This window comes from Rissa tridactyla, chromosome 2 (genome assembly GCF_028500815.1).
Source record: "Rissa tridactyla isolate bRisTri1 chromosome 2, bRisTri1.patW.cur.20221130, whole genome shotgun sequence".
Taxonomy (NCBI): domain Eukaryota; kingdom Metazoa; phylum Chordata; class Aves; order Charadriiformes; family Laridae; genus Rissa; species Rissa tridactyla.
The window spans coordinates 51338563-51358341 of record NC_071467.1 but is presented as its reverse complement, the minus strand read 5'-3'; the positions used below and the strand labels follow the sequence as shown (position 1 = coordinate 51358341).

Below are 19779 nucleotides of genomic sequence, written 5' to 3'. Positions count from 1 at the left end.
TGGTGCACAACTCTATTCTGCCTTGCTTAAAAAAACCCCAACCAAACAATATTAGTTACATAAAAATATTCTCTTATGTTTCCATCTATAGAAATGAAAAAAAAAAAGCTATCCAAACAGGAGGAAATGTTGTCTAGCACAGGCTATTGATTCTTGCCTAGTAAGATAAAATAGCTACCCAGACTTGGTTTATTTTACATCATCATTATTAAGGTTTATTTTAGGCATTCCTTTGGGTAGTGAACAATTATACTCAGTCCAGAGGGTCAGGAAATGATTATTTTTTTAGTCTAAGGAAAGAATTTAGATGAAAAACATGAAACTTCAAAGAATTAGTCACAGCAATTTATCTAGAGGCAATTAAATTATCTGAGAAGTAATTTGGTGGTATAAAAGCTTTTTAATCTGAAATTCATTTAATTGAGCTTAGCCTCTAGAGTGTAAAACCTATTTGATGATGTGCTCACAATAATATTTTTGCTTCTTCCCAAAGATTTGCAACTGGCTGTGTGGCAAATGGTGAAGAAATTCAGTGTCTCTGCAAAGAAGGCTATACCGGAGTTCGTTGTGAACGGTAAGTGACTTGTTTCTCAAGACCAAGGGTTTTGAGAGACACCATAAAAGGAGGTATGTCTGTATTGGGTAATATATGGACGTATGCGTATGCATCGTATGCACATGCTTAAAGAGAATCTATTTATATGAACAGCTGCTATGGTGTGGTGCTAGAGTGGAATTCTAGACTTAAACCCAGCACTCCCTAAAGAAATGTAAACAGTTCTCCACAGACTATTCAGTGACTACACAGTTTTTACCAAAAAGAGAAGTGTCAGCCTCTTTGCCTGTGCGCCCTGTGCCTTGCCTTGTCCCACACTCTTTCTGGTAACAATGACTCCCACTTCCTTCGTCCCTTTTTGAGTTTAAAACATTTTCCTGTTTCCTACAATGTACCTGATATTGCTTCAGTGTTCTTAGTTACCCAACAGCAACCAGGTAAGGTTTAACACCATTCCCTTCATCCCAAATCATTCTGATGTGCTCCAGCGTACGAATGCAAGGCTGAAGCCATCTCTTTTGCTGGAACATAGCAGCAGTTTGTCAAAGTGCAAAAGGAACATCATGGCATGTTCAGGCAGGCAGAGGAAGCGATTTCACTGAGTTTCAAATCCAGGGAGGATTTAAGCGTAATGGAGTGGTGTTTTCTGGTTGGAAACGTGAGGCCCATAAGTCATGATATCTCACCTGAAGACAGTGCCTCCAGGAGCATATTGTCTTATGCTTCAAGACTGTTACATCTAAACTGTGGGTTATAGACAGATTTTCTCTTCCAGACCTGGCCATACCTCAGCTGCTCATCATGGCCCTTTGATCACGCATTACCACCCCTATAGATCTTACAACAGAGTGACTTCTAGGAATATTAGGTAGCCAGTCTGGACAATATATTTTACCTATAAAATATTTAGAGGTCAGTCACAGAGACTGCTTTGCTGACACATGGCAAGAGAAGGCACCACCGAGCACAAGGGTGATAATGTCATTCAGTGCCGTCATTGTTTGAAATCTCGACATGTGCTTACAGTATGATCCTCCTTAATATGTTTTCTGGTGGGATCACAGACCAGAATGGTGTGGTTTGCTGGGTTAAGCCTTGTCAAATTCTCTATATATGTATGGATCTGTGTGCATTGTATTTTTTCAGATTAAGTGAATTATTCCTATACGAGCATTGTGGGAGTTCTTTTATTTTTAGAAAAAAATTCTGCAGTGCTTGGAAAGATATTTTTAGCATAGTGCAGAGGATACTGTAAACCAAAAATATACCCTTTTTGTCTGTCAAGACATGAAATCAAAAGTTCTTGAAAGTTTCTTTAGGAGAATAACTGTGGGATGTTTTTCAAGGGAAAGTATATTTCACAAAAGTAGCTTCAAATATTTAATAAAAATTTTTTGCATCTCTCTATCTAGCTGTGCTCCAGGATATTTTGGAAATCCACAAAAATATGGAGGCTACTGTCAGAAATGTAATTGTAATAATAATGGACAGCTGGCTAGCTGTGACCGCCTAACTGGAGGTACGTGAGGGCCTATGAACATGGAAGGGAGCGTTGTTTTCTCTCTGGGAAGCAGAGAAGGGAGGTACTTAGATCAATTGAACTGAAGGAAAGGCATAATAATTGAACTGAAGGAAAGAGCAGTCTCAATGTGCCTTTTTAAGATGTATTTGGGACAGTTCAGTGGCATCTTCAAAGTCTGCATCAGGCGCCGCCATCTTAGGTATCCAAGCTGACTGCGTTTACAGGGGAAGTTAGGGCCTGACTCGTGAGGCTGTTTTATAAATCTTGCTGCACACCATTCTGCCATTTAAGACTTTCGTGGTTTTCCCAGTATCAGTCACACAAGTACTGCACAATTAGTGAACTCTTATAAGAATGTTATGCCACCGGGATATGTTTGCTTTATCTGTTATAATTCTGAAGTAAAGGGCCCGAGCCTACATTCCTCAGATTGTCTTTACCTCAATTCACTTCAGTCCCTTGGGATACTCATTTCTTTTCAGAAACACATAGGCCACTGCTCCTGAAAAGGACCTTGATTCTCCCATATTTTCATTCCCCAATAAAATTACGCTTTTCTTTCCCTGTAGGCAGCTTTTCCTCCTCAGATGTTAGTGAAGCGTCAAACTAATAACTCCTAATATTTCCATGCTGTTCATTCCACTGCACTGCATTCAAATGACTGCCAAGGATCACCTTACCTTTCCTTGGTCACAGAAATTAAAAAAATGGCAAGTGAAGTGAACTGCTCTTGGCAGCTGATGCAATTTTTCAATAGCTAGTTCTCATTTCATATTTCATCATTGAAGTAATACATCTTTATTATATTTCTACCTTGTGTGGAACAGATCCAAGCAGCGTTTGATGTTTTGTCATTCCTTTCTTTTTGAAACAAGAGTTTGCTAGGACAAACTAATCCGTAGGGCAAAATTCAACAAGCCAGTTTGTTTTCAGTTTGTCTCCAACTATATATTCTGATCAGCCATTTCTTTCTCCACATTAGGAATAAAACCCTCTGTGCTCATCAGCACAGCATGTTCTAGCAGGTTTCTTGTGCATGATGTTCGGCACTTGGCCAGACTTTTTCATTTCACCATTTCTTGGCTGAAGTTGTTTGTGCACAAGCTGTAATAATAGTTTTATTTAATTGGTACTTCACAGCTGAAATGTGTCTGGTGTTAGCTGAATTACACAACTGCACAACAGCATGGGTATTTGAATTCAGAATAATTTCCTTCATTCTCTTACAAATATATTCTTTGTGACTTGTCTCCTTTTGGCAGCAGCGCTCGCTACCAATACCATTTAACTTCCTGATGACTTAATGTGCAAGTGCCAAAGGAAATGGCACAGCTAGGCAGTTTGTTCTGGGCTGTTGCATGCTGCTGTTAAAGTTCCAGGTCCAATTTTATCACTGTAACCTTTCACAGTTGTAAGCTGTTGTTGACTCTTGACAGCAGCAGCCTGTGCCCTGAGTGCATCCTTTTCCTTCGGAGTCAAAGGCATGCACAGCACTTTTCATTTTCAGGAGGAGATGAGAATTTGGCAGTAGGACCAAGCCTGTGAAAGGGACATCAAGATGGGGAAATTCCTGTCCTACATAATGGCATTTGTAGGAGCCAGTTCCTCTCTTGCCTCCTGAAGTTAGGATCCCAGGATGTTACAATCCCACATGCACCTGGAGAATGTTAAGCTTCTTATAAAGGGGTTTGTAAAACAAACAAACACAACAAAACAACACACTGAACAGGCAGTTACTTGTGCTAGCTTGTTAGAAAGTCTGAGGGCAATGTTTGTTGCATACCACCTGTATCTGTGGCCCACCCTCCGTGCCTTGGGTTACGTGCCGTGTCTGCTTCCATGCATACACCGTGGATTTTTCTCAAACTTGATTAATCCCTTAATCGTGCAAGCTGTGACAGGTGTGAAGGAAGGCTATAAACATTTTTCAGTTCCTTTAAGACATCCTTTGAGGAATCAGAACCTGTAGTTTCAACGTGGATACTAAAGTGGATAAAGGGGTTTGAACCTATGTCCTGGGTAAAATGCTTTAACAATATCGTCTCAGCTCCCATCCCCGTGGTGTTATTCTAGGCAAACTCTAGTGATACCTTCAGCACACTTGATGTGAGAGATCCTCCTGCTGCTACCCAAGTAGCATGTATTGGGGCAGGTTACAGTCCCTTTCCTTTGAGGGATGAAAAAGGTGTTGATCTCAGCAAGGCATAAGTGGGAGCTGAATGTTTTGGCATGTTCAAGCCTTCTGGGTATTTCGGCTCATTCACAGTGGGTATGGGTTTATGAAAAGGCAGCACTGTGTTTTAATGGCTGCCCACCATGAAAAGTGAGAGCAAAAAGGCAATAGCAGTATTTCCATAAGAAAACTTTGGTTACTAATGGCAGTCTTGTGATTTCAGAATGTTTCAATAACGAGCCAAAAGACGTAGATCCCAATGAAGACTGCAACCGTAAGTAATAAAATAGAACTGCACTTAGATTGCTTTCTGCTGCTTCGGATACATCCTTATGACTCTTTTAAGGGTGGCAGAGTTTAAAAAGGACTGGAGGTGTCCTTAGTTAATCTTTTAAAAGCAAATATTCAAACAAACACTTGGAAAAATGATAAAAGAGATGGTCAGTTAGCCAGATTTAAATGGGGCCTCCTCCTTATTTCTAGCTTTGGTCACTCTCCTTAATACTGTGGGCTTTGTTGTTGCCTTTGCTCTTCAGGTGACACCAGCTGACAAGCGTCAAAGTCTTTCCATTGCATCTCATTTATTAATGTGCTCGGCGAAATGCCCTCTGCACCAAATATCAATAATATGTATTGTTTTCCTTTGCTCATGCTCCCTCCAGCTTGCGATAGCTGCGTAATTACACTGCTGAAGGATCTGAGCACAATAGGTGACGAGCTTCAGCTGATTAAGTCTCAGCTGCAAAACGTCCATGCGAATACCCACACACTGGAGCAGATGAGGCGGCTGGAAACACGCATCAAGGACTTAAAGGTAGGCACACATAAACAGAAAAGTGGATTTCAGATGAAGTGGTTAAGAGCTGAACCTAGGAACTTAGGCCATCTTTTTCTCAGCTTGCAAGGAAACATACACCAACTTCTGATTTCAAATACCAGACGCTGACAGCACGTGGCTTCACCTGTTAGAAGACAGCTATTGTTTCCATGTCATGCTCTGAAAGAGGATCAGTATCTCTGCTTTTTCTGGGGCTTGCTCACCTTGAAAGCTATATCTCTGAGGTTTCCCTATAGCTCTGTCTTTTTCCAGCAATTCATGTCTCCATTACTGAAAAACCCCAACGTTCCAATTGCCAATACCCAAATTCATCCTAAAAAAATGTTCTTTAGTTGGAATAGCAGTTGTTATACTCACAGATAAAAAAGCCCAGGTTTTAGGCAGCAGTGGGTCAGCCTTCATGGCAGGAATGCTGCTTTTATTTACCTTGGGTAAAGATGTAAGCCGGTGAATTTTTGCTTTTCGTCTCCTGTGTGTGGGTGATTTATTGGATTTTTTTATTTCTTTCTTTTCAGGTCTTATTGAAAAATTACCGTTCTGTCGTTCATAACCAGGGTTCAAAGGTAGATGAGTTGGAGACAGAATTCATTAATCTAAATCATGATGTAAATGCTCTCCAGGAAAAGGTGACTTATCAAATCAATTTAAAAATACACATCTCTTGCCTACATATTAGCATACTGTATCCAGATATTTTCAATCTAATCAGTTTTTTCCCTTGCTAGGCTGAAATGAACTACAAAGCAGCTGAGATATTATTTAATAATTTTGGCCAAACTCATCAGAAAGGAAAGGATTTGGTTTCACGAATACAAATAGTTGTCAACAATATACAAGGTAAAAATAGTTTCTAAATCCATAACATGTTCTGTTTTATGGAATCATTTCAGTTTATTTGCAATATTCTTAATTAAGCATGAGAGGTTTTCCTAGAAAATGATTTCATAAATGAGAATTCAGACAACGATGTGCAACTCACTCTTCCTATTAGAAATCTAATATATAATGTTAATTTAGGAGCTTGCTTTCCCTATGGAGTGAATAGGGACAGGGAAGCTTTACCACAGGGACATTTAGAGCAACAAATTGACTATCCTGACTTTAGTCTGACCTCAGTCTGGGTTGCTATCATAGGCTCTTTTAAGTTAGAAGCTTAAGATTATTGCTGTGAACTTGATCATTTGGGACAAATTTCAAGCCCGATGCCATCTTACTAGCTCTGTGTGACATAGCGTACTTTTCAACTTAATGAAATTAACACAAAATGGATCTGCGTCATTAAGGAATTCAGGAATAGGCATGCCTTTTCCAGAAAAGAGACCAGCCCTGTCCTTTGCGTCTTTTGCATAGGCTTAAGTGCATCCTCACTTTGAAGACAATTTTTTTCAGTGCTCTTGGAACAAATAGCTGGTACAAATGCAGAAGGCAACAACTTGCCCTTGGGAGATGCTGCCAAAGAACTGGCCGAAGCTCAACGCATGATGACGGAGATGCGAAACCGCAACTTTGGCCAACTTCAAGCAGAGGCGGAGAAGGAGCGAACAGAAGCTCAGCTGCGTAAGGGCTTGTTCTCTCAACTTCTTACTCTCTAGAAAGATCAACCCTAAATCTGAAGCATTATTGATTGTTTGGGATGGAGTGCAGGGAGGGGCATTTTGCAACGTATCCCTGGGATCTGTAGCGGTCGTTAGTCAACAGGAAAGTGGTAGTTCTGGAAGGGATTTACAGGCGTTTTTAGTTTGTTATGGAAGAAACTGAGTTGAGCTGGAGAAGAAACCCAGTAGATCCTTCTTTAATAACTCAATGAATCTCAGTAAAATAAAGACATAGCCATTCATAATATACTTATGCAGTGCTTTGGTGTATGATAATATATAGGCTATGGCACATGCAGCTGTTTTAGAGGAATTACACATGTAATTTAACAACAGATTTTAATAAGTTGCTGGAGTAACCCAAGGGCTAGATCATACAAGGATAAGGAAGTTCAGAAGTTCTAGTTGCACTAGTTGTACTCCCTTTTATGTTCTCTGCATGGGTTGACTGGGACATTCAGAAACCCAATTCCGGACATCAGAGACAGCAAGAACAGCAAAGTCACAGGCTTATCTTCTAACCAGGGGCATAGTTGAGAAATGTGAAAGACCTTACGAGTAACGGTAATTTCGCCTACCTTTGGACTTTGATACCTACCTCTGAGTAATTCTTCTGTATCCTATCTTGTAGGCAGGGCACTCTAAAGAATGATTCATTTGACCTCGTTTATATTTCTAATTTCTTTGAGATGAAATGTGCCTGTATGTCTCCATTGATTACAGAGGAAGCTTTGATGACTAGCGCAGATGTAGATGTCTACATTGTAGATGAAGTTGTGTTAGTTCCATTAAAAAAAAAAGAAAATGATTCATTAATTGCAGATTATCTTCATCCTTACTTAAATTAGAAATAGCCAAGTAAATGTTTATCTCTGCTCTGTGTCTGCAGCAGCAAACTCGGGAGCTGATTTGATCCAGTGACATGCTGAATAGCATCTCTGCTATAGTAACACTGAAATTAGTGCTGCAAAGGACACTCAGTATTTCACACAACCACAGCTTTCTGATCCTAAATGTCAAGCCCTTTTGAAGGAAGTTTGTTCTGGTTCCCTTCTTCTCTGAACAAAACTTTTCTTTCTATTCTTGATACTGCAGTACTGACACGTATTAAGAATGAACTACAAAAGTACCACCAAGAAAATCATGGGCTTATTAAAATTGTGAGAGATTCATTGAATGACTATGAATCCAAAATCACTGACCTTCGTGAAGCTCTGAATGAAGCGACAGGACAAATCAAGCAGGCTGAAAACTTAAACAGAGATAATGGAGTTCTGTTGGAAGACATAAAGGTAATGTCAGGGTTTGGGAGAAAAAAGTTAAACCTCAGGAGATGAGAAGTGCTTTTGATTGCTGCTTTTGACCTTGCAAAGCCAAATAGCACTAATCCTTTAGACTTTCTCCAAGGTGTCTTTCCCTCTTTTGATGTATGTATGGACAGGTATAAATAGAGTCTGTTCCCACTTGTCACCTCTTTATGTGGACAGGACAGTGTGACCAAGACATAGCTCTGATGAGAGAGGGGAAGGAGATTCTCTGCCTAACCCTTCTTTTCAGCTGCCACTAGCCTTTTTCTTTCCTATTCTAGATCAAATTCCTGATGCTGATGTAGTTTTCATAGTAAGTTCCTTCAGATATTTGTCTTTAACAGCCATAAAAGATGGGAGCAATAACGTGTGCAATACTGTTAAATTATTTGGCATTAATATTCTACAGAACCACTTCTGAGTTCTCAACAGAAAGGTGACAAGAAACATCTGTCATTCCTTAGCAGTGCTTGATTTTTAGAACCGGGAAATAGTACAAGAAATAAGGGTGTGCTGCAGGATCCATTAAATTAATGTGGTTTTGCTGAAATATATCACTGTTTTGGCACACTCGTGTCCATCCAGTTTGCTAGCACTGTTTGAACAAAAGAATTTCTACATTCAACTGTCCCTTTCAATATTTAATTGTACCTTTATGTGCATGGACTGTACAATAGGTGTGCCACATAAGTATGCACAGTTGTGTTAAAAGATGGATGCATCTGTACAAGTCATAAATCTCCTGATACACCTCTCTGGTAGAGAGAGAGATTTGACATGTTACAATGATGGAAACCCAGCTGAAGAGAGCTGGTGTGCCATTACCCTGGAGCTGTGCTGTGGATTGTCACAGGGCTGCTCTAGAGCAAGGAGCTTCATTCATTTTCCCCTCAGAGCTTTCAAGAGGAAGAGGTGGGGAGGTTTCACACCTCCTTTCTGATGTCCTCCCCAAATGAAGGGATAGTGTAATCATTTTATTTCTGCCTTTGAGAGAACAGAAAAGATCAGGGTAGTCACCAAGGAGCTGTTTTTAAAGTTTTCAGGTTTGAAGCTTCCAGGTTTGAGAGTCAGACGCTTAGGTGGTCTGTCCTGACAGTTCATCTCAGCTGACCTGTACTGTTTTTACTTTGAGTTCTAACGACTGAGCTGCCCAGCTATGTGCTCTACTACTGCAGACTCCTGAGTTTTCTCACTCTTCTAATGAGTAGGATAGCATCAGTCCCTAAACACTATAGGCATCTGATTGACACAGTGATAGTACCTTTGGTAAATCCTGTTGCAAGCTATGGTTTTCCCTGCCTCTCTTTTTTACCCCAATCACATGTTTTTCAACCTCTTTTTTTTTTTTTCCTCAGAAACAGATTGAGGAGACAAATGTCCAACAGAACAGTGTCTTGGATATTCTGAGCTCTGCCCGATCTTCCCTGACGCAAGCTAACAGTGTACTGGGATTATTGCAGAAGAGTAAAGAGGTATAGTTAACCTTCTTAAGTTAAGGTGAAAAACCCCAATATCTTGCTGTCACTGTAACGGGTAGCGTAGCTTGGTGGCTAGGACACAAGGCTTATCTGAGCCTCCCAAAAAGGGAGGTGTCTCATATCCGATGATGGGTGCAAGAGGAGGCTGCCTGCACAGGTTTCTGTAAGAGAAGCTTGTTGAGGGTTGTGATGCATCTGAGGAAGACACTGAACTGCAGATATCTGAATTTGGGAGAATATCTGTGAGAAATACCATAAATGATTGTATATTCTTGTATTTCTTTCTAGGCAATTGCTTTTAGCCACTGTCAGAGACTGGGCTAGAAGGGCCTTTGGTTTGACTCAGTACAGCAGGATTTGTTTTTACATAATGGGTCTAGAAGCATAACGTAATGACTAGCGGTTGTTTGCAGTAACCTGTAGTGTAAGTTGGAAGGGAACTTGTTTCCTGTTGGTCTCCTCAGGTGCAAGGTGTATGTAACGCTGAAGGAGACGAGGACAAAATCAAACATGTATGAACATAAATAAAATTTCATCTTTATAAACCCGTAGGAATATGAAAGCCTGGCTGCTCAGCTGGATGGAGCAAGGAAGGATATGAATGAAAAGCTGACAAATCACTCCTTATCAGCAAGCAAAGAACCGTTGGTGGTGAGGGCTGAGGAACATGCCAAATCTTTGCAAGACTTGGCAAAACAACTGGAAGAGTATGTTGCTATTCCTGTAAATGAGCAATTTTTGTACATAACATCCATGGTTGCAGTGCTCTGTCTGTAACTTTACTTGCTTTAATGGCCATTTGCAAAGTTAGAAAGAAATTCAGTTTGTCTTTTTCTGCTTCTTCATGATGTACGGATGTTTTCTTTTTACCCCACAAACCAGGTCTTCCTGTGTTTTCCCTGATTTTATTTTTCCCCAGAAGTGGGGACTCCCGTAATATGGCTTTATATTACTGCATTAACACTTCATTAGCTTCTTACTAACAAGAGAAAATCCTCACGTACAGAGTGAGAAGATGTTTAGAATATCCTTTTTGTAGAGCTATTTCCTGTACTCATAGTCAGGGATACCATTATGATATCAGCGAATTGGGACAAATAATTGGAAGAAATATTGTCTTGGCAGAGTCTTCAGACATGCCCGTTTATTATTAGTGAGGAAAAGAATTACTATAGTTTTCTCATCCTTCAAGGAATCTTCTAGACAAGCAAAACCATGAGAAACTTGATATGAATCAAGTGTTTCTCTCTCCATTACTTGTACTTTACCTTGGAATTTTGAGTGAGGTTCTGGAGGCCCTCTATGGTACACCAGAACAAAATGAGAAAAGTGAAACCCTGATTATTTTTTTTCCTGTGCAAATTGTTTGCATTTTGTCATTACACCAACTAGAAACTCTCAAAAATTTTAATTCCAAAATACCTAATTCAGCTGGAAAGCTCTTGATGAAAAAAAAAATTCCTTAAATTTTATTAGTTTTCAGTATGATTTTTTTCAATTAAGAAGATACTGTTCTTACAAATATAAATCTTACAGCTAATATTGGGCAGTTGCATAGTTCATGTGGAGTGAGTACAAGAGATTTTGTCTGTTGTTTCTGATGCCAGAGCTGCTGCGATGGTTCTTGGGGAAGAGCCAAAAGGTCGTGTAGTACCTCCATCTTGTGCTCCATCTGCTGCTCCTGTAGGATGCTGGAGCAGCCAGAGATTATGTGGAAGCTGCAGTTCTCTGAACTGAAATGTATTTGGGGGGCCGTGATGGAGGTGGCTTATTGACCTTGTACCTTAGTGAATTCTCATGGTCTTAATTATTTAAAGACTGCTTTGAAGGCCCACAGTTGTGCTTATCCAAGCATGTGAACTTATCCCATCTTCTGAAGAATCTTTTCATATTGGTCTGCATCTAAGTTTGATATTTTTGCAGAATGAAATTACAGATCTAACCAAAAAACATTTTCTGTATTGGCATTAATTAGAAAATACTGAGTTCAGGTGGATTCAGAATACTTCTCAAAGCCCATAGTCTTTGCAGAAGGCTGCATTTTTCACCCTTTCCCCACAGAATAAAGAACAGTGCCAGGAAGGACGAGTTGGTAGGCTGTGCTGTGGAAGCTTCTACTGCCTATGACAATATTATTAACGCCATCAAAGCGGCAGAGGAAGCAGCCAACAAAGCTGGGAATGCAGCTGACTCAGCTTTATCGGTAAGTACCCGTAAGTGGCCAAATGACAGTAAACTTGTTACAACTAGGTATTTTGTTTTTACTATCAGAGAGGTACCAAAAAAAGACCCATGTGCGTTCGCATGCCTTATTTGTCTATGGTCATTACACGAGCCGCTATTCTGCATGTTCATGCATTAGTCTTGGTTCAACACTGAACAGGCTAGTTATGCCCTTTCTGATGAGTCTGTCCACATGAATGCTAACTGTTCCTTTCAGTGCAAAATAGAGAGATCTGCATAAGGCAAGCCTGGTAATCACTGAAGGTGATTTCAGGTATTCTCTTTTATTTTGCATTAGTAATACCCACAAGCTCTTCAGCAGAGGAGTAGTATCTCACAGCTGTGGGCTAGTCATTTCTTCTGAATGCCCCAAAATCTGTCAGAAGTTTGCTGAAGACCAAGGTTGTGTTATGCTTCAACTAATATTGATAATGGTTATATAAGGTGGTGTTCTTCACATGAAATCTCTGCCCTTGTATGGTTGTTTTTTTAAACTGGATTGGGCTATCTCTTTTACTCTTTAAATTTTAGTATAATTATTAAAGCAGTGTTACTGTACTGTGCTTCTATTACCAGACTGTGAAGAGAGAAGACCTATCAGGAAAAGCTGCAAAGTTAAAAACCGAGAGCACTACACTCTTGAATCAAGCACAGAAGACTGAAAAGACATTGCAAGGTACTGAGAAAGAAAGTGATAGTAGCAATGTTGGCACAGCATGACCAACTTTCACTGAACCATGAATTTTCACAGTTCAGCAAAGCTCTGCAGCACATACTTAACTAGAAGAGGCTAGTTCTATTACAATGGGACGTTTTGTGATCATTATTTCCAATGGCAAAAAGGCAAGAAAGTGAATTTCCTACCTCTCCTATGCTATACGCCTTTACGGTACTCCTGTCCAGCAAATACTTAGCCTTGTGCTTGCTTTGCAGTGCAAATACTCTTTTAATGCTCGCCAGTGACATGAGCTGTGTAAGAGTGTAGACTGGTGCTGCCACACCACCTGCCCAACAGAGAGGTGGTGTTTCTGTTTAAAGTTCATACAGGGCATTCACTGTTTTGCAGCTATTGGTCCAACCCTTGAAGACATAAAGAAAAGACTTGATGTTGCTGATGGGAAGAAGAATACACTGCAAATTGATCTCGTCACTCTTCAAAATAATCTCAATGGGATAAACAGAGGTTAGTTACTTACTAATCATTTCTGTTTTGCCTCTTTCATCTATTAGTATAAGAATCTGCACATGCATTTGTGTGTGTTTCAGATGACATCAACGGCATCATCACCGATGCAAAGAACATGGTAAAAAGTGCTGAGGATGTCACAACTAATGTATTGGATGAACTGCTCCCAATTCAAGTAGATGTGGAAAAAATGAAGAGTACCTATGGTAGCACACAGAGTGCTGGCTTCAGTAAAGCATTGATGGAGGCAAACAATTCAGGTATTGCAGGTGCTCTCTGAGTCCTGCCAAGTCACTTTTAGGTGAACACGGACAGTTTTGCAGCAGAAATTTTAGTCATCCAATAGTTAGGCACCTAGCCTACGCTAGGATTCTGAGCTTCCTTTATTGCAGTGGAAAGGGACAGGTACTGCAGAAGGTGATTCAGGCCATCCTGTGGTGTGTGTTAAAAGCTGATACCATGACTGGTCTCTAAAGACTTGGAGGCCAGTGACTAGCAGGGTACCTCAGCGTTCAGTACTGGGTTCGATCCTGTTTAACATCTTCATTAATGACCTGGATGATGGGGCAAAGTGCACCCTCAGCAAGTTTGCTGATGACACAAAACTGGGAGGAGGAGGGGCTGATACACCAGAAGGTCATGCTGCCATCCAGGCGGACCTCAACAGGCTGCAGAAATGGGCTGACAGGAACCTGATGAAGTTCAACAAGGGGAAGTCCTGCACCTGGGGAGAAACAACCCCATGCACCAGTATATGCTGGTGGGTGGCCAAGCTGGAAAGCAGCTTTGCAGAAAAGGACCTGGGTGTCCTGGTGGGCACCAAATTGAACATGACCCAGCAGTGCGCCCTTGTGGCAAAGGCTTCATGAAACACAGGAGGTTCCACCTGAACATCAGGAAAACACTTTTTTACTGCGAGAGTGACTGAGCACTGGCACAGGTTGCCCAGAGAGGTTGTGGAGTCTCCATCCTTGGAGATACTCAGAAGCTGTCCAGGCACAATTCTGGGCAGCTGGTTCTAGGTGGCCGTGCTTGTGCACAGGAGTTAGACAAGATGACCTCCAGAGGTCCCTTCCAACCCCAGCCACTCTGTGATTCTGTGATTTTCTACTACACTGACTAGAGAATAAGCTTGGGCTGTTAGCTAGATGTCTGTTAGCTGAAATTAAGTGAAATGGGTTGCATAGAGCCTGTGTTGAATACAAAATAAGGGGCAATCGCAATCCCAAACAGCGTCGTTTTTCATCTTTTCAGCAACTTTTTCTGATAAAGTCAAGTGAGAGAAAACCTTTTAAATAAGATAAATACAAGAGCTAGCCCTGCATGTTATTGCAGAGTCGTAAATCATCCCTGCAGTTACAAGACCGGCTTAGAAGTCACATTTAGAAAAATAATAGGTCTGGATTTCTTTTTATTTGTCTTCTGCATCATAAGATTGCAGTCTGCTAATACTTTCAGGCTTTTTTGTTTGGTTTGTTGTTTTTTTTTGCAATGACAGGAGATGAAGAATTGTTTCCTATTTTAATCAAAGTTGAAATTCTCATAGTATCTCCTTTTCTCCTGAAATCAACCTGCCCAGATACTGTAAGGCTCACTAATGAATTGTGACGACTAGCAGCCCTGGCACAAAACATGCCCTACTCGGTCAGGCCAGCAGTCTGCCTACCCCAGTGTTTACTCTCTAACGGCGGCAGCAGGAGATGGTACTCTGGGAATGCACATAAGCCTGGACCCTGTCTGCTGTGCGTTATCCTCATCTTCCCCTAGCATCCACAGTCGCTGGATAATAATGTTAGAGAGCACATCCCTGTCTGTTCTATTTAGTTTTTTTTTCTGGACCTGAATTACAGAATCACAGAATGGTTTGGGTTGGAAAGGACCTTAAAGATCATCTAGTTCCAACCCCCCTGCCATGGGTAGGGACATCTCCCACTAGACCAGGCTGCTCAAAGCCCCATCCAGCCTGGCCTTGAACACTTCCAGGGATGGGGCGTCCACAACTTCCCTGGGCAACCTGTTCCAGTGCCTCACCACCCTCACAGTAAAGAATTTCTTCCTGATATCTAATGTAAATCTACCTTCTTTCAGTTTGAATTAAAGAATTTCTTCCTGATATCTAATCTAAATCTACTCTCTTTCAGTTTGAATTAATCTAATATGGTTTTAGAAGTGCTGATTCTGTCTGCTTCCACAAATACCTTTGGCCACAAATTTCAGGAGTACAATAACTTCTGTATAAGCTGCTAGTTTCAGTGAGGGCTTCCTAATATTGCAGGACTAATGGAAACAGTTCTGTCGTCACCCTACTGACTGCTTTTCTGATAATTGTGTAGTCATATCTTATTTTTGCATCTGTTTTCCACCCCCTTTCTATCATCAATGATTATTTTTTTCTTTCATTGCAGTAAAAAAATTGACAAACAAACTTCCAGATCTGTTCAGCAAGATTGAGAGTATCAACCAACAGCTGATGCCAATAAGCAACATCTCTGAAAACGTAAATCGCATAAGAGAGCTGATTCAGCAGGCAAGAGATGCTGCAAATAAGGTCTGTCCTGAACATTGCAATCATGCTTAACCTCAGTGGTTTGGACACAGCAGTACTTTTGTTCGTTTTTCACTTTCTAAATCATTTTGTTAAAATGGGCGTGAAAAACCAGACATAAATTTAATTCAACAGCACCACCCAGCACTTAAAGTAACTGTGATGATGGGAAGCATAATAATTTGTACATAAAAAAGAATGGATGCAGTGGCATCCTGCTCCATCCTCCTCCTGTTGGGTTTTTCCAGGTCATGTCTAATATTTATTTGTACAATAGCCTCTTTCCTTCCAAGGTACGTTGTGTTGGCTTTCACAGCACGGAGGAGTCGGCACTGCAGCTTAGAGACAGGGCTCTCCACCCACACATGGCCAGTGGAACACTGGCACTTCCAATAAAGTCGTGTAGCCCATACCTTCTAACATACCTTCTATGTTAGAAGTCATCTACTAGCATCTTACTTGACTGCCCTTTCTCCGTTTAAGCAACTGCTGTGGTTGCTCAAGGGATAGCCTAGTCTCAGGTCCCAGAGAAGCATCCCTGAGGTCATCACAAATAACCTGCAATTACAATGAATAAGAGGCATCTGTGACACGGTGTAAATGGCTGTAATAGGACACGTCTTTCTTAATATCAGAGACATGTTATAATTTCCAACGGACAGTCATGTCCAGCTAAGTGAAGCATCAGGATAGGTACGTAGTCATCTAAATAATTCATAGGCTTGCTCTTTAGAGCTGCAGGGCACATCCTTCCCTGTCTGTGTATTGAAGGTAACAGTTACTTGTCAGAATTGCGGTAAGGGTTGATTAATTGATGTCTGGGGTAAAAAAGTGCTGTGTGAAGTGGTAAGTATTGATAATACAGAATACTGTATTATCCAGTCTGCTTCCTAATTACATTGTTTGGTAGAATCAGGGTCCAAATCTGTAGTAATTGATGGCCACAACATGACTAGGATATGTAATAGGTTACTTTGTAATTAAACACAGCAGTGAAATAAGTGGGAGTAGTAGCAATAGATAATTATAACATACTGAACTTTGTTTTTCTTAATAGGTTGCTATTCCTATGAGGTTCAATGGCAGCTCTGGTGTAGAGGTTCGACCTCCAAGCAACCTTGAAGATCTGAAAGGCTATACTTCGCTCTCTTTCTTTCTCCAAAGACCTCAGACAACATTAGACACCCCCCAGAGGGCATCAAATAAGTTTGTACTGTACCTGGGTAATAAAGATGTAGGTGTATTTTGAGATTTAATCTGATTTTTAGAACAGACAGCACGCTTTGAGAAACAGATGGGAGATGTTTTATTTTGACTGAAGTCAATTTCTTTATAATTGCCATTATTTGGTGGCAGAACTGTTTTGTGAAGAATAGTTCATTCCTCCCTCGGCAAAGTAACTTGTTGGGTGACTGACTGCTTTGCCCTTTGGTGCTTTGCTGTTTTGCTCCTTTGGAAATTACTTCTCAGTCATGGATACCATCACGCAGTCTTGTCAGAAGTGTCAGGTTCTGCAGCAGTCAGCACAAACTCAGCCCAGCCGCTGCCTCAGAGCTTTGACTCTTTTCACAGTATAAGTCACAGTGAGTTTCTCTGTTGGTTAAAAAAAAAAGCGATGATTTCAGTTTTAAAATTCAGTCCCTCAGCTCTTAATTTTTTTCTCTTCCGAATATGTGGAATAGTACAGACCTGCTTGTGCATTCAGGCTTGCTTAAGCACCATCAAACATCTTAAAAATTTCCTGCATGCAGTTTCTAACTATGAATTTTTGAATCTTATTATCTGACAGCAGCTGTATCTGTAGTGGGTCTTGTGCATACACAGAAAGCTGTTTAAGGGTAGTTGTTCTACACTGGATTTCACCTTTTTATCCCCTGATATCTGGCCAGGATATCTGTTGACAGTATTTTAATTGTTATTTGTGAAATATGGTATGTTGGAGAAATAAAATGTCAATTGTTTGGGAAAATCACTGTTTCCAGTCACCTCAGTAGGAACCGTTGTCCTTGACTGAGTGTTATTCCAAATATCTTTTTTATTTCACAGCCGTTGAGTCTAATTTTTAGTAAAGGTGTCATGGTTTCATGGTTTTAGCTGGGAGATATTACAAATGTGAAAATTATTTTAGCTACTATTGTTATAAAAATAAAAAGCCACACATGACTCTCTATGACTATATTCACTGAATCAGTGCAACACATTATTCATTGAATCAGTGCAACATATATGATTACAACTTTTTTTTGACAGAACTGATAAACTTAACAATTCTCATCATTAGGTGGGTGGATTTCTTATGACTCATGCACAGTATGATGAGGTCTCTGAGGAAGTCCTGCTGTATTTTACCTTCATTAACATTAATCATTTATTAATGATTATTTGCTTTGCTCTTCTTAGGCTTCCAAGGACTACATCGGTATGGCTGTGAAAGATGGTCACCTCACTTGTGTCTATAACTTGGGAGACGGGGATGTAGAAATAGATGTGCAGCCATTTGTGACTCAAAGCAAAACTGAGGAAGCCGTTATGGATCAAGTTAAGTTTGAAAGGTATGAGATCCACAGTGCACAACAGTCTTTTCCAAAACCTGTTAAGAACATCTTTTATTAGTGTGATGTGACATTTTGCCTGTCTGTTTTGGTTTTAGGATTTACCAGTATGCAAAGCTGAATTACAGCAAGGCAGCGATGCCAACGTCTCTGGAGTATGAAAGCCCTTTGACTGCAGGCAGTGGAGGCAGCGACACTCTCCTAAATCTTGATCCCAGCACTGTTGTCTTTTATGTTGGAGGATACCCACCAGATTTTAGGGTACAAAGAGTTGCTTAGTCTTTCAAAGAGATTTCCATGTTAATCATTCTGTTGTTCTTACAAGTAAAGATTGAAACTACCAGTCTTTCAAAGGCTGTGTAAAAGTTTATCCACGTCAGTAGGAACAGATGGGATGCAAAGAGAGGCTACTACCTACAGAAGGTGCCTGGCTTTTAGTATGCTAGAACTCAAAGAAGGGAGCATGGTGGTATTTCATCTGCCGTGGACAGCATGAAACCTGTCCAGTCCTGCTAAGAACTATTCCCAATTCATCCAGATGACTCTGCTTTAAATTGTGCTGCAGTACTCCTGGGGTGGTATCAGATGGTTTGCATTTTTTATACAAAGATATATTAATTTCATGATATTTAGCATGTCATATTCTGTGTCTTACTAATATTTCAGTAAGTCTTAGCAGTTACATGTCAATGTAAAATCTTGTTAGCTGCTGTTGATGGAATGTTTTTGATGACACTATTTTGCAGCCTCCACGTAAGCTGGACTATCCTCATTATGAAGGCTGCATTGAACTAGACAACCTAAATGAGCATATTATCAGCCTTTACAACTTCAAGAGGACATTTAATCTCAATACCACTGAAGTGCAACCCTGCAGAAGGTATGATATAAACACAGAAGTGTTTCATAGTTCTGTGATTTTGTCATTATGAATCCTTGTCTTTTCACATCCAGAAGAATGGCCACCGTGACTAAACTGGTGATTGTTTTCTAAGTCTTGGTCATGTCTACATTTCTTAGAGAAAATCCTCAGCGTTGGCAAAATTCACATCTGTGTCAATCTCAGTCCACTGGCCAACAATTTACATGTTATAATACCCAGACACAATTCATGGTCTAATGTATTCAACTCCTTTATAAAGTAAATATTACATTAAGTGCAAAAAAGTCAGTCACTAATGATTTCCTCTCTAAAGACCATATGCAAATCCAATAGAAGCCAGTGGAAGGTTTTCTCTTTACTTGTGTTAGATCCGAATTTGTCCCTATTAGTGGCCCTGTACCAAATGCTTTAACTTCAGCTTTTTCAAAATTATGACAGTAAGTCCATGTGGTAATAGTTTTTGCTCTCATTTATTCACATCTGTGACACTGAATTATTACAGGTATAAAGAAGAGACTGACCAAAGCTATTTTGAAGGCACTGGTTATGCCAGTGTCACGCTGAAAGAACCAATTATCCACAGCCAAGTACGCTACGAGCAGACAATTGAGACTACTGCAGATGAAGGCATTGTGTTTTTTGCAGCAAATGAGGTAATTTGTGGAATGCTTCTGTCTGTTTTGTGGTCCAAGAACATTTTTAAAAACTTCGCTTACTCGAGAACGTGTTAGATTTTGTAATAACTGTAAGGAAATTTCTTAAAAGTGTTTGTTCTTTTTGTCTGTGTGGCAGACTTTCAGTACTTAAAGGGGGCCTATAGGAGAGATAGGGAGGGACTCCTTATCAGGGAGTGGAGCAATAGGACGAGGGGTAACGGTTTTAGACTGAAAGAGGGGAAATTTAGATTAGATATTAGGAAGA

At 40.3% G+C, this 19779-nt stretch overlaps 1 protein-coding gene across 3 annotated transcripts in view; it reads left to right on the top strand.

Moving 5' to 3' along the window:
- Positions 1–19779, top strand: part of LAMA3 (laminin subunit alpha 3) — a 125817-nt gene that overhangs the window by 92351 nt on the left and 13687 nt on the right. For all 3 annotated transcript variants that reach the window (XM_054190469.1, XM_054190468.1, XM_054190467.1), the window contains 20 exons: positions 494–574; positions 1969–2075; positions 4475–4525; positions 4914–5065; positions 5605–5715; positions 5815–5926; positions 6479–6646; positions 7780–7976; positions 9347–9463; positions 10022–10176; positions 11531–11672; positions 12269–12368; positions 12759–12875; positions 12959–13138; positions 15284–15426; positions 16481–16657; positions 17824–17975; positions 18074–18236; positions 18722–18855; positions 19361–19511. In XM_054190469.1, the coding sequence (XP_054046444.1) occupies positions 494–574; positions 1969–2075; positions 4475–4525; positions 4914–5065; positions 5605–5715; positions 5815–5926; positions 6479–6646; positions 7780–7976; positions 9347–9463; positions 10022–10176; positions 11531–11672; positions 12269–12368; positions 12759–12875; positions 12959–13138; positions 15284–15426; positions 16481–16657; positions 17824–17975; positions 18074–18236; positions 18722–18855; positions 19361–19511 (2710 nt within the window). The remainder of the gene's footprint in view (positions 1–493; positions 575–1968; positions 2076–4474; positions 4526–4913; positions 5066–5604; positions 5716–5814; positions 5927–6478; positions 6647–7779; positions 7977–9346; positions 9464–10021; positions 10177–11530; positions 11673–12268; positions 12369–12758; positions 12876–12958; positions 13139–15283; positions 15427–16480; positions 16658–17823; positions 17976–18073; positions 18237–18721; positions 18856–19360; positions 19512–19779) is intronic.